General features: G+C 43.0%; 1 protein-coding gene across 1 annotated transcript in view; it reads right to left on the bottom strand.

Moving 5' to 3' along the window:
* Positions 1-6091: 6091 nt before the first annotated feature.
* Positions 6092-11460, bottom strand: part of SPMIP10 (sperm microtubule inner protein 10) — a 185315-nt gene continuing 179946 nt past the window's right edge. The window contains exon 3 of the mRNA XM_069625601.1: positions 6092-6460. Within this exon, the coding sequence (XP_069481702.1) occupies positions 6236-6460 (225 nt within the window). The 3' untranslated portion in view covers positions 6092-6235. The remainder of the gene's footprint in view (positions 6461-11460) is intronic.

Here is an 11460-nt window from a genome sequence, read left to right as displayed (position 1 = left end):
ACAATCAGGTGGCGGAGGAAATCATCTTATTTGAGAAATGTGTCCTGAATGATCTGAAAAAACTTCAGAGCACAAATCACCAGGTTAGAAACAACCTCTCTAACGAAGAGAAGAAAGCTTTGGAAGAATTAACATCTAACCCAAATCTGATTATCATACCTGCAGATAAAGGGGGAGGGATTGTCCTTTTCTCATGGACGCGTTACAACCGCATGGCCCTGGATCTCTTGGAAGATACCCAAAGTTATTGTCCCCTGAGAAAGGATCCCTCATTAGATATAGAAAGAGAGATCAGGGATCTCACTCAATATGCAGCAGATCGATCATGGATAACAAAGGAAGAACTTGAATATTTAAATCATTCTGAGAAAAGGACTCCCTCCTTCTATAGCCTCCCTAAGATACATAAGGATCAAACACAGCCACCAGGCAGACCGATTGTGTCTGGTTGTGGCTCCATTTTGGAACCGTTGTGTAAATTCATAGATCTATTCCTGCAACCAATTAGCAAACAAACTGACACAAATCTGAAAGATACTACAGCAACTATAAAAATCTTTGAGGGAGAACCGTTCGATGCAGACCAGGACTTTTTAGTCACGATGAACATTACTGCACTCTATACTAATATCCCTCAGGAGGAGGCAATAGAGATAGTCCACCTTTTTCTTACCTGTCAGGCAACCCAACACAGGGTTCCAGCGGCTTTCATAATAGAACTAATGACGATTGCACTACAAAGGAACTTCTTTGGTTACTCAGGGCAGTTCTACCTGCAAACAAGAGGTACGGCAATGGGAGCAGCCTTTGCCCAACGCCTTGCGATCTTGTTTATGGCGGCCTTTAAGATGAGATATGTTCTCTCAGAAAACATCTATAAACCACACATTAGAAAGTGGTATAGATATATTGACGATGTCATTTTCCTGTGGAGATGCAACATTGAGTCCCTACAGGAATGTTTTGCCTACTTGAACTGCCAACACAACACTATTAAATTCACGATGTTACATTCCAAATCGACAATTAATTTCCTGGATTTATGTATCAACGTGAAAGTTGGACATTTGGCATGTACTTTATATAAGAAAACTACTGACAGAAACACTTTTTTACATTTTAAGAGTTTCCATCCTAGATCTCTTAAAGAGAATCTGCCATTTAGTCAATTTCTTAGACTTCGAAGAAACTGTACTGAGATTGCTGATTATTACACACATGCCAACAAATTAGCAAGTGATCTTAAGGAACGAGGCTACCCGAAGAAACTGGTATCCCATGCCCTAAAGAGAGCAAGATTCACGCCTCGAGAAAACTTACTGGAATCGAACTCGAGAACACAAAAACAGGATCGCATAACATGTGTTACTACTTATAGCACACAATCATTTGCAATCAAGAAGACACTCTTGAAATATTGGTCCATGGTGAGTAACTGTCTCCAAGATAAAGGCAAACCTTTATTTGCATTTAAAAGATCGAGAAACTTGAGGGACAAACTGGTACATTCTACTAGCCGCGGCAAACCCAACACAAGTCAAAGAATCCTTAGACCGTTGTTGGGACATTTCCCCTGTGGAAACTGCCAGGCTTGTAAATATACAAAGAAAATGTCCAATTTCAAAATTCAGGAGAGCACATGGGACATACGCTTTTTGTCGAATTGTAAAACCACCAATGTCATTTACTGCATCCAATGCCCATGTGGACTGAGGTATGTGGGTCAGACCACAAACCCAGTCCACATAAGGATCAACGAACACCGATCCAGGATTAAGTGTAAGAATCACCAAGCGCCAATGGTGTCTCACTATGTGGCCTTTGCCCATACGTCTGAGGACATTCAATGGTGGGTATTGGATACTGTGAAAAATAGTTCCAACCCTACGAGAGCATTGAATGACAAAGAGTCTAGATGCATCCATCGACTGTGAACTCTTGATAAATTGAGAGGTCTGAATGAGGAAACCCCCTCCTATCAATTTTTACATTGACTTTGGATACCCCCCAAAATGTATCCTACATTTTGGCGTGTGATTTTCCGTGGACTTTTCTGATGCTTAGCCCGATCCATGTGGTCACTCCTTTCCCATGTTATTGACTATGACTGCACTGCACTTACAGCAGCCCCGTAGCAGTAATAGCTCCAACATACCCAGGGAGCCACCATACAGGCCAGACGGTTTTCCGTCTGCAATGCGCATTATTGTTTGTTTTTTTTTTACATTGTATTTAGCGGCCTGGCCCGCTTGACCGCTGCGCTACCATCACAAGCAGGGTGTTATTCCCCCTTCTGGCCACCACCACTACAATGGCGCACTTTTTCCGGCGCCTGGACTGCATACCCAGTCTCGAATTACGCCAGTAACGTGGCTGCTCAGGCGCACGCCACACAACTCGATGATCTTTCATCTATACGATTGCATATCGAGCTCGCTTAACTCAATCAGGGCTGCATTACTATATCTTGGACATCATTGCCGTGAGGACCTTTTAGCCTCGCACGGCTTAACTGGTGAGACTGCGGAAACTGTATGACGATGACACGCGCTGCTTTTCATCCCGGTACACCCACATGACAGCTCTGCTGTGCTTATCAGAGTTTTTCTTCTCTCATGGGATTCGGGGGAGTATGAATGATTAGAGGCCATACTTGCTCTTGTTGCTCCCTGTAGTCCCCAGCCCACACCTTAGTTGTGGTCTGCATACAGTGAGCGCTTTGCCTTAATGCATTATTTTGGCATTTGTTTTTCTTGACCTTTAGATGCACATATTCAAGACGAGTAACGAACGATCCATCTGATACGTGCACACAAGAATACACGCTACTTTTCAATGACCAGCATTAACCACAGCTTCAGGTCAGCCTCTTCTTTTAGTACTTTTACTGTCTATACACTGTCTACCACGTAGGCTTTAGGAACATGATGCGAGAGAGCTTGACATATTTTTCGGGTTCTACTCTTGTTTCCTCCCTAGAAAAGCGATATGAGTATCAGGCTCTTTGCACCTGAGTGCCTTCAAGCTAGTTGACACCACAATACTCCAATCCAGCCTAGCCGAGATTTGTCTCCAGGCACTTCTTCTATTACTCCATCTGAGGTAAATTTACCCTCCATGGTGTGGGGCACATTACCCAGATCCGGTGATGTTATTACACCGCATTATGTTTCTTTGCTTGTTTCTATCAATAAGTCTTGGTCTATATATACTATCTGTTTCTCTGACTCAATTTAACTACACACAGACTTAAGCACTTTTTATTTTTTGGATTATGGGCACACACTTCTGCCAGAAGCACTACTCTCTAGAACTTGACTTTTTTCTGGCTTTGGGTTCTAATCTCCGCTTTTCTTCCCTATCCTTAGCGGAGGTATTTCTCACTTTTGTTCACGACTTGAGTTTCCCTTCTTTCTTTACATTTTTTTACATTTATTTCCAACAGGAATTGAAATGTTTTTAATCTTTCATTAGCCATCTACGGGTGGCTTTTTAACTTGAATTTTTTGCCCTTTCCCTTTACCCTTTTCTGTTTTTTTCATAGGGGTTAAAAACCGTATACATCTGACTTTTGGTCCTGAGGAAGGCGTTTTCTGTTTAGACCTCTATGCCGAAACGTATTTGACCACACCTGACTGACCTCTTTGGCTGACAGCGGTGGCCACTGTGCCTATATGCATTAGGCCAGTTCACACATACGTAGACCTGAGCAGCACTGTAAGAAGCGGTTGGCAAGTGTGAATGTATAAACCAAGCTTACACTAGCCATATATCTCCACACCCCACTAGGAATTATAATTGTTTCTTTCGTTCCTTGGTTTTCCTTGGAATGTACACAGGTGGACTCCCATAAATAAAACAGGGTGAAAACTGAATAACTTTATAATATGTTTCTGCCTATAAGGATAGAATTCATGTCCTGTGATATTTATAATTGTTTTGTTTAAATGTAAAGTCTTTATTTCAGTGGTTTGTCCTTTTGAATTGTTTAATTTTTTGTATATTTTCTTTACTTTACCTGTTTCCAATTATTATTGTTTTTTTACGGTGCATGATTTATTCTGATGCCGTTAACATGACTATAATATGTTATGTATTCAAAATTGAACCTGCTTCCAGATAATATTTTGTTAAATGACATTGAGGCTCATGCACAAAAGATTGTTTTATGTTTTTCATTAAAATAACGAGAAATACTAATTTTTGTATGATCAAGATTCTGCATTGTGTCAAATGTATATCCTCAAAGCAATGATCTTCGGATAACATTAATGACATAATTATATGCAAAGAAGAGGTAAAACACACATAAGTTAGGAGCAATAGATTTAGTCTGTGGTAATCCTTGCTTAAAACAGTTTAACACACAAACTGAGGTTAGAGAAAATAAGGTGAGCATCGGTAATGGATATACCGCATCACCATTACTTTATACCCAGTGGGGACACAATTTTGTGATTTTTGTTACAGAACGCAACTGCACATGAAAGGTGCTGTGTTTCATAACCAAGAGTGGGTCGAGGGGCTGATTGGATGCAAGGCAGGAGCAATGATAGGACTGACAAAAGAAGAGGGGCTATATATCAATGAAAAATGTTCTACTGTCTGGGGAAAGTAAATTAGAAGATGGACTTGGATCGATGAACATAATGAACATAAAGTCCCCACAAAGATCATGAGACTTACAAGATTCTCCTTGTGTTTAAAGAGCAGTGGCAAGACAAATATGGGGGTAAATCAGTTGTGTGAGATAATAATGGACCTTCCTGACGTTGAAAGGAGCACTGCAGCACTTATGGATATGTTTTGAGCAACTATTGATTTGTTTTGGATCTGCGATGAGAAGCCCTATGTCCAGCTGCCACCATCATGGCTCCCTTACAACTCTGCATGCCCCAATGCTCATATTCCCGAACGCTAACCTCACAGTGATATAAAACCATCCCAAATCAAACCCAGTTTTTCTAATGCATCAGCAGGCCCAACGCTCTTTGGGCTTGCAGCATTATCGACATAGTAACTATCTTTCCAAATATTCAATGGCCAGACTTAATTCCATAACTGAAAAATGTTGAATTTTTAGCAAAGCAGAGACTTTCTTTGCATCTATTTTTACTCTTGGTGTGCAAGCTGCAGTCAACGCCAAGTGGCTCCAGATAGTCAGTTTGGGAGTTAATACTGCTAGGCAATGAAACTGACCATGGACTCAACTCAATCAAAAGAGGAATTGAGGGCAATCAGGTTGACCACTCTCCAAAATATGCACGTGCAAAAATAGGCAGTTCATGTTGCACTTACATACCCCCCATAACTCTGATAATGGGACCTTGACACAAGCTATCAAAGCACTGCACAAATTGTGTATTATTATTATTATTATTATTATTATTATTACAATGGAAAAGGAGGGTGGGGTGAAATAAGAAGACTGGCTTATGTCAAGTCATGCTAATTTTTATCTCTGTGAGGTAGCATATCAAGCTCTGGGTTGTGATCATGACGACGGGGAGCGCAACCAGATAATCTAGATCCATTCATTCCTTTGGTTTTGGGGAGGGGAGCCCAAACGGTATCTGTACCCTGATGGCCCTGATTTCAAGGGCGGTCTTGTGTTAAACCATCACCTTAATGCCACTTGAACTGAAGTTTTTTCCACAGAATTTCAAGGGTTTTGTTATGCTAGATCTCCAACTACATGCAGTACTTAAGATATTTTTCATAGCATCACAGATGTCATATTGAATTGTATCAGTAGGTATCTAAGCTACACACAACATGATTTTTATCATTACAGGTCTGTGGCTCACTGACCTGGTGTATATATCCTTTTGTAGGTGGCCAGTAAGGTATTCACCCTTGAGCAGAAGCCCTCCATCCAACCCTCATGCCCCCATCTCAAGGATCTCATGAAAAACTGTTTTTTCAAATAGTCTGGCTCTCTAGGCGCTCTAACGGGAGGGCAGGGTGGCATTCAAAAAGTTAAACGTGTATACACTGGATAAGGTTTTTTTTGGCCACGCTCTTCCCATAAACAATTGCTGCAGCTTAAACAAGGCCTAATAACAACAAAGTAGCGAAGGAGCCTAGAATGTACAACTGTCCACATTTAATTCACTGGGTTAAATGCAAAGTACAAAGAAAAATAATTGACATTTTTTTCCATGTGCATTTAACTGTTTTCCTCCTACAATTAGATCACCCCACTTGAAGAAATGGTATTGCATAAACGAAATGCTCAGTTCTCTATTACCACGGCACTTCGTTTATGATAGTTGAGCACTGAGCTCTTATATCGGTACAGAGGTGAGTCCATTGTAAAATCTATGGTTTGTAATGGTGGCAGCTTTCTCAGCTTCTCCTCGATGCGCTCTCTGTCCTCCCCATGGCAGAGTCTCTCTCGGTTTTCCAAAAACAGGCTTTCTTCTTGAGGACCTTTGTGAAGCTTTGCCAGGTCTGCATTCTATGGGAATAGAAACACAACAGTATTGGCTGATGAGAGGAAACAGAAAGGGCAATTTGGTTTGAGTAAGCATTGAGAAACACACTCATTTCAGATGTGTGTTGGCTAGTTGAAGTCAAGCTAAAATGTACTGACAAGTATCCCCTGCTTCTTGACCCGAAGAAAAAAGTTAAATGTATTTACATTTTTGCACAAACACATTTGGCTTCTTGTTTGGGGGATAGAAGTGCAAGTTCACACGCCCCGGTCCCAGGAAGACAAATGCACAGAAGGATCAGTCATGATCCTTCTGTGCATTATGCAGCAACGGTGTGAGAATGCAGGGATTACTTATCAGTAATCTTCTGTACTTCTAGTCCTACTCTTCTTTAACACAGTAGTTATGTGTGATCCGCCAGCCTCCAGGATAACAAACCTTTAACATATTGTTCTTTTTACTTAATGCTGCCTCTCCCTTCTGGGAGCAGAAGTCTCCCTTTGTCCCACAATGTGCTGGTTAAAATGTCCTGCCAATAGACAGGGACCCTGGTGTGGTGGTGGTTGGGTTACAGTGCAATGGTTATGCTCTTGCTGAAGGGCTTTGTGGGGCAATGTTTGTAAGAATCCCTAAAATCTGCATGGACAGGACGGTCCAACAGGTTCGTCACTGCAGGGGTTAATGCAGGCTCAGACATGCATGCAACAATCCAGGGAGGCCCTGTTGCTTCGGGGAAGAAGAAGCACATACATGCATGCACTTTCAGGGACATATTAAAAGATACAATATTTTCATTTTCAGCGCATATAGTCCTGTATGGAAATGAGCATCAGGAAGGCCACACACAAGAGAAAGCATGTAAGGAAACAGACTCGTTCCTACCCTAACCTTCTGCTACTTTACAGCCTGTTGTATAGCACATCACTTTCTCCCTTCCTATTTCCTTCTTCACTGCCCCGTTGCACAACAGAGGGTTGCTATTCTTCGCAGCTGAAATCATCTACTTCTGTTTACACGAACACATTATGGAAACATTTATTTTTGGTATTATATGGCAATTTGCAGGGCATCATGGGTAGGGAATCTTTACAGAATCAGTGTCAGTCATACCTCAATCCTGTTTACTTTTCGGAAATATAGAGTATTCATAGGTTTTCCCTGGGTGCTGAGTGCATTGCACTTTTGAGTAGAAAGAAACTGTGTGCTGTAAAGTCTTTAAGCATGGTTGCAGTTGAGTGCACTTCTTTTTTAGTGGCTTCTACGTTGTTACATAGAGTATCAGTCTACAATTTGATCGACTCATTTTGGTTGACCTTTTTTGTTATGGCGGCCCCAGCCCTACCGTCCTCCCTATCAAACGCTCCCACCCTCCCTACTTCCTGACCTCCTTACACATATGCATATATTTTAAAGAAAACTTTTTTTTACAAAAGAATTAAGGTTAAACCAATAAAAACATAACGTCTACAAACATCAGAAATAATCATGTTAAGGTAACTGTAATGACCCTTGCCCCTGGCCCTCACTGGCAAGTCATTCTTCCAGTTAGGGCCAGGTCAAAGGCCTTAAAACCTCATCCAAGACTCTCTTGGAGTCAGTCCTGGCGCCTTTGGCGCCAGGCTCATAACCATCATGAAGACCAACATTAGAATGGGACTATTTACTTAGGACTATTTAACTTGGGGGGGTTCAGCCAACATGGAGGCACACACATAGCTCAGTTACAAGAAACTGAGCTATGTGGTCTAGTCTTTTGGGTGTGGCAGGCCTGGGACTACTTTACCTGGACTACTTTGGGTGTGGCAGGCCTGGGACTATTTTACCTGGACTACTTTACCTGAGACTATTTAAACCGCACCCAAACAGCAGAACATGCTTTGCGTTATTCTGCTGTGGGCAGCGTAACGCTCACCGTGTCCAGTTCTTTGATGCCAGTTTACCTGAAACCAAGGACCTGCAGAGAGAGAAAGAACACTACGAAACTTACCTGGAACAGTATCCTGTCTTCGTTCTATCGCCGCCGACTTCAGTTCCACTCACCTGAAGGTACGAACTCCATCATCTGGCACCGCATGCATCCTGGAATACCATAACCTGGAAAGAGGAGAAAGAAAGATAGCATTAGTAAGCGTTTACTCCCGTTTCTTCCCGAATGAAGAAAGCCACACAATTCCTACCTGGGTAGTCATCTCCTGGTCAGTATCATTGCTGGAACATTACAGCGCTTGGCGAGGAACATCGCAACCTGCAAGGTGAGAAAAGACACAGGTTAGCAATATAAAAGGCGAAACAGGGCCGCGCATCGCGCATTACTCACCGGACAGCATCGCGCACACCGCGCTTTCGCCTACCGGCCAATGCTCATCTTCAAACTGCATGACAACACCAAAATACCTTTCCATACCTAAAAGGAAGAGGAACATAAGAACTGCATATAAAGACTGTAAAGCAGAAAACCTACGGAGTCGCAGCAGGCCTGGATTCCCAAAGGGGGTGCTTACACCAGTGAAGTAACTTGGTCGCTGCTAGCCCCCCACATCTACTCGCCCCTGCCACGAGGAGCAGGACGGAGAATCCACCTTTTACAATATTAAGGTGTGGAGAGGGCCCAAGGGGGAGGAAGGAGTTGAGGCCAACGGAGGTGGGAAAATATAAAGACAATCTGGTATTGAATCCAGCTCTCCTATATTGCAGACCCATCTTTAACCAGAGGGCTTACCAAGGGACCGGTAGAGGGTTCAAGAGTGCAAGTCATCCAACCAGGGCTGGGTGATGTCCCTGTGGATACCAGATGAGCGTAACAGTAACAGCATAAATGTTAGTAATACATTAAAAAATATCATACTTTATAATAAAAGGGCATATGTATGTTTGTCTGAAGCTGTCATGCACCCGCATCACCTGTTACCAACACTAGAGGGAGCTGTTGCCTTATGCATACAATAATACAATAATAAGACTTCAAGTTCATCTTCCAGGCGAACACAATGTGTATTTCAACACCAGGTGAACAAAATGTGTATTTCAATGTGTATTCCAACAACAAAAATGTGTATTTCAACAATGATAACATACAATTAGCTGCAAAAAAGCCCAAGACAGGGATACCACTTTAACAGCATACTTCAAGTTACATGAAGAGAATCATCCTGCACGTGAATTGTATTACTCTGACATCCCTCAACCTTATGTATGCAAGTCCAAAACCCATAAGCGGAATCTAGGACAATGAGGAGCAGATACAAAAATTGCCGTATTTAATATGTTAAACTTTCAACGGATTCTGAGAGATTTTGTTTCAGGTTACTACTCCTCCACATAAAAGGAGCAAGATGCTTTACACATTTTCTTTCTATTAACATCATTTATGTGAAAATACACCACATAATATATTTACACTCTGAAAGTAAATGACTTCCTTTACACACATTAGCCCGTGTACACAGGCTTTTCCACTATTATTATTAAAATCAAATATCATGGTAATGTATAATGGTAATGTATAAATGTAATGTATGAACAGTAAAACTCATATGCTCTGTGTACAGATTGTATGCCTTGCCTTTCATGTGAGCCTTAAGTTGTTAATTTTGTAATGTACCAACTGTAAAACTCATACGCACTGCAGCGCATGTTGTAGGTGCCTGTTTTCATGAATCTAGTGAAGTTGTCACTAACTTCCTTGGGAAAGTCTTCCCCCATGTGGCCAGGGAAGGCCAGAAACTAAATGACTACGACCCTGGGGGTGGCCATCTGTGGGAGGAGCATTTGGGGGGGGGAGACCAACATCGGTGGGGTGAAGATGGCTCTCTAGAAGAAGCCTGTCATAGCCCTCCCCCTTGTGAGGGATAATAGTCACCAGACATTGGGCCTCATTACGAGTCTGGCGGTAACCGAGGCGGTAAAACCGCCTGGTTACCGCCGGTCTCATATTACCATTCCGCCTCCGTGATTCCCGGAATTACCGGGGCATTACAGGAGGCGGAATGGTGTAAATCCCCATTCCCATTGAGTCTACGGGACTCAATGGGAATGGGGATCATGGAAACACCGGCACCATCTTTTGATGGTGCCGGTGTTTCCTTGTCTGCCTGCAGGCGGGCGGTGGTAAACCCGGCAGGTCAGACCTGGCGGGAACGCCACCTCCCGCCTGCAGGACTCGGGATCGGGCGATCCAGAATTAACAGTGGCGGCGGGTCTACCACCACTGTTATTTCCGGACCGCCCGACCTGTAGTGAGGCCCATTGCCTTCCCAGCTATGTATGGCATATTGTAATCTGGAACTTCTTGTTAAAAACCATGAACAAACACATACTTGTTCTTATGGGACTACTGGGACGAGAAAAGGGTCCGAATAATGAAGATCACGCCTGCCAAGAACTATGCAATGCAGGCTAGTTGTTCCAAACAGCTGACAAATGCTGGGAACTTTAAAACACCCGACAAGCCGGGAAGATGGAGGCACACCATATCCAAGGCTGGTTGAGAAACTGGAGGGACGGTGAGCAGAGCAGAGAGCAAGCAAGATTGTGGCAGTGTCAGAAGAGGAGGCTCTGAGACTGGTGGTCCGCTGCATGGAAGTAAGAAGCAAGAGGCGCTGTAGTGCGAGGACCAGGGAGTGCGGGGAGTCTAAACAACACTGGCCAGAAGATGAAGCTTACTGCTGGGCAACGTGCAGACCATTGATCACCAAAGCAGTCAGGAGAGACCGGTGAGCCCACACAGGGAGATTGGGGCACCAGGGTGCTTCGAGAAATGCACTATACGCCAACTGAAAGTCATAGGAAAGCCTGGGAGAACCTGGCAAATTTTTTTATTTGTGAATGGACGGTGGGCAAAGGCCCAATGCTCGAATGGAAAAGAATATGAACACATGAGATTGTTACAACATTGGCAAAGTCCTGTTAGGAGAGTACACCGGGCACCTTGAATGCGAGTCTGGGATCCACACCCAAAATACTAAAAGTCAATTATCAACCAAGTCCTGGCAGGAGAGTACAACATGCCTTTTCTGTTCATGAG

This window comes from Ambystoma mexicanum, chromosome 6p (assembly GCF_040938575.1).
Source record: "Ambystoma mexicanum isolate Mex_15411 chromosome 6p, UKY_AmexF1_1, whole genome shotgun sequence".
NCBI lineage: Eukaryota > Metazoa > Chordata > Amphibia > Caudata > Ambystomatidae > Ambystoma > Ambystoma mexicanum.
The sequence above is the reverse complement of the archived record's forward strand: the minus strand, read 5'-3'. Positions and strand labels throughout refer to the sequence as shown.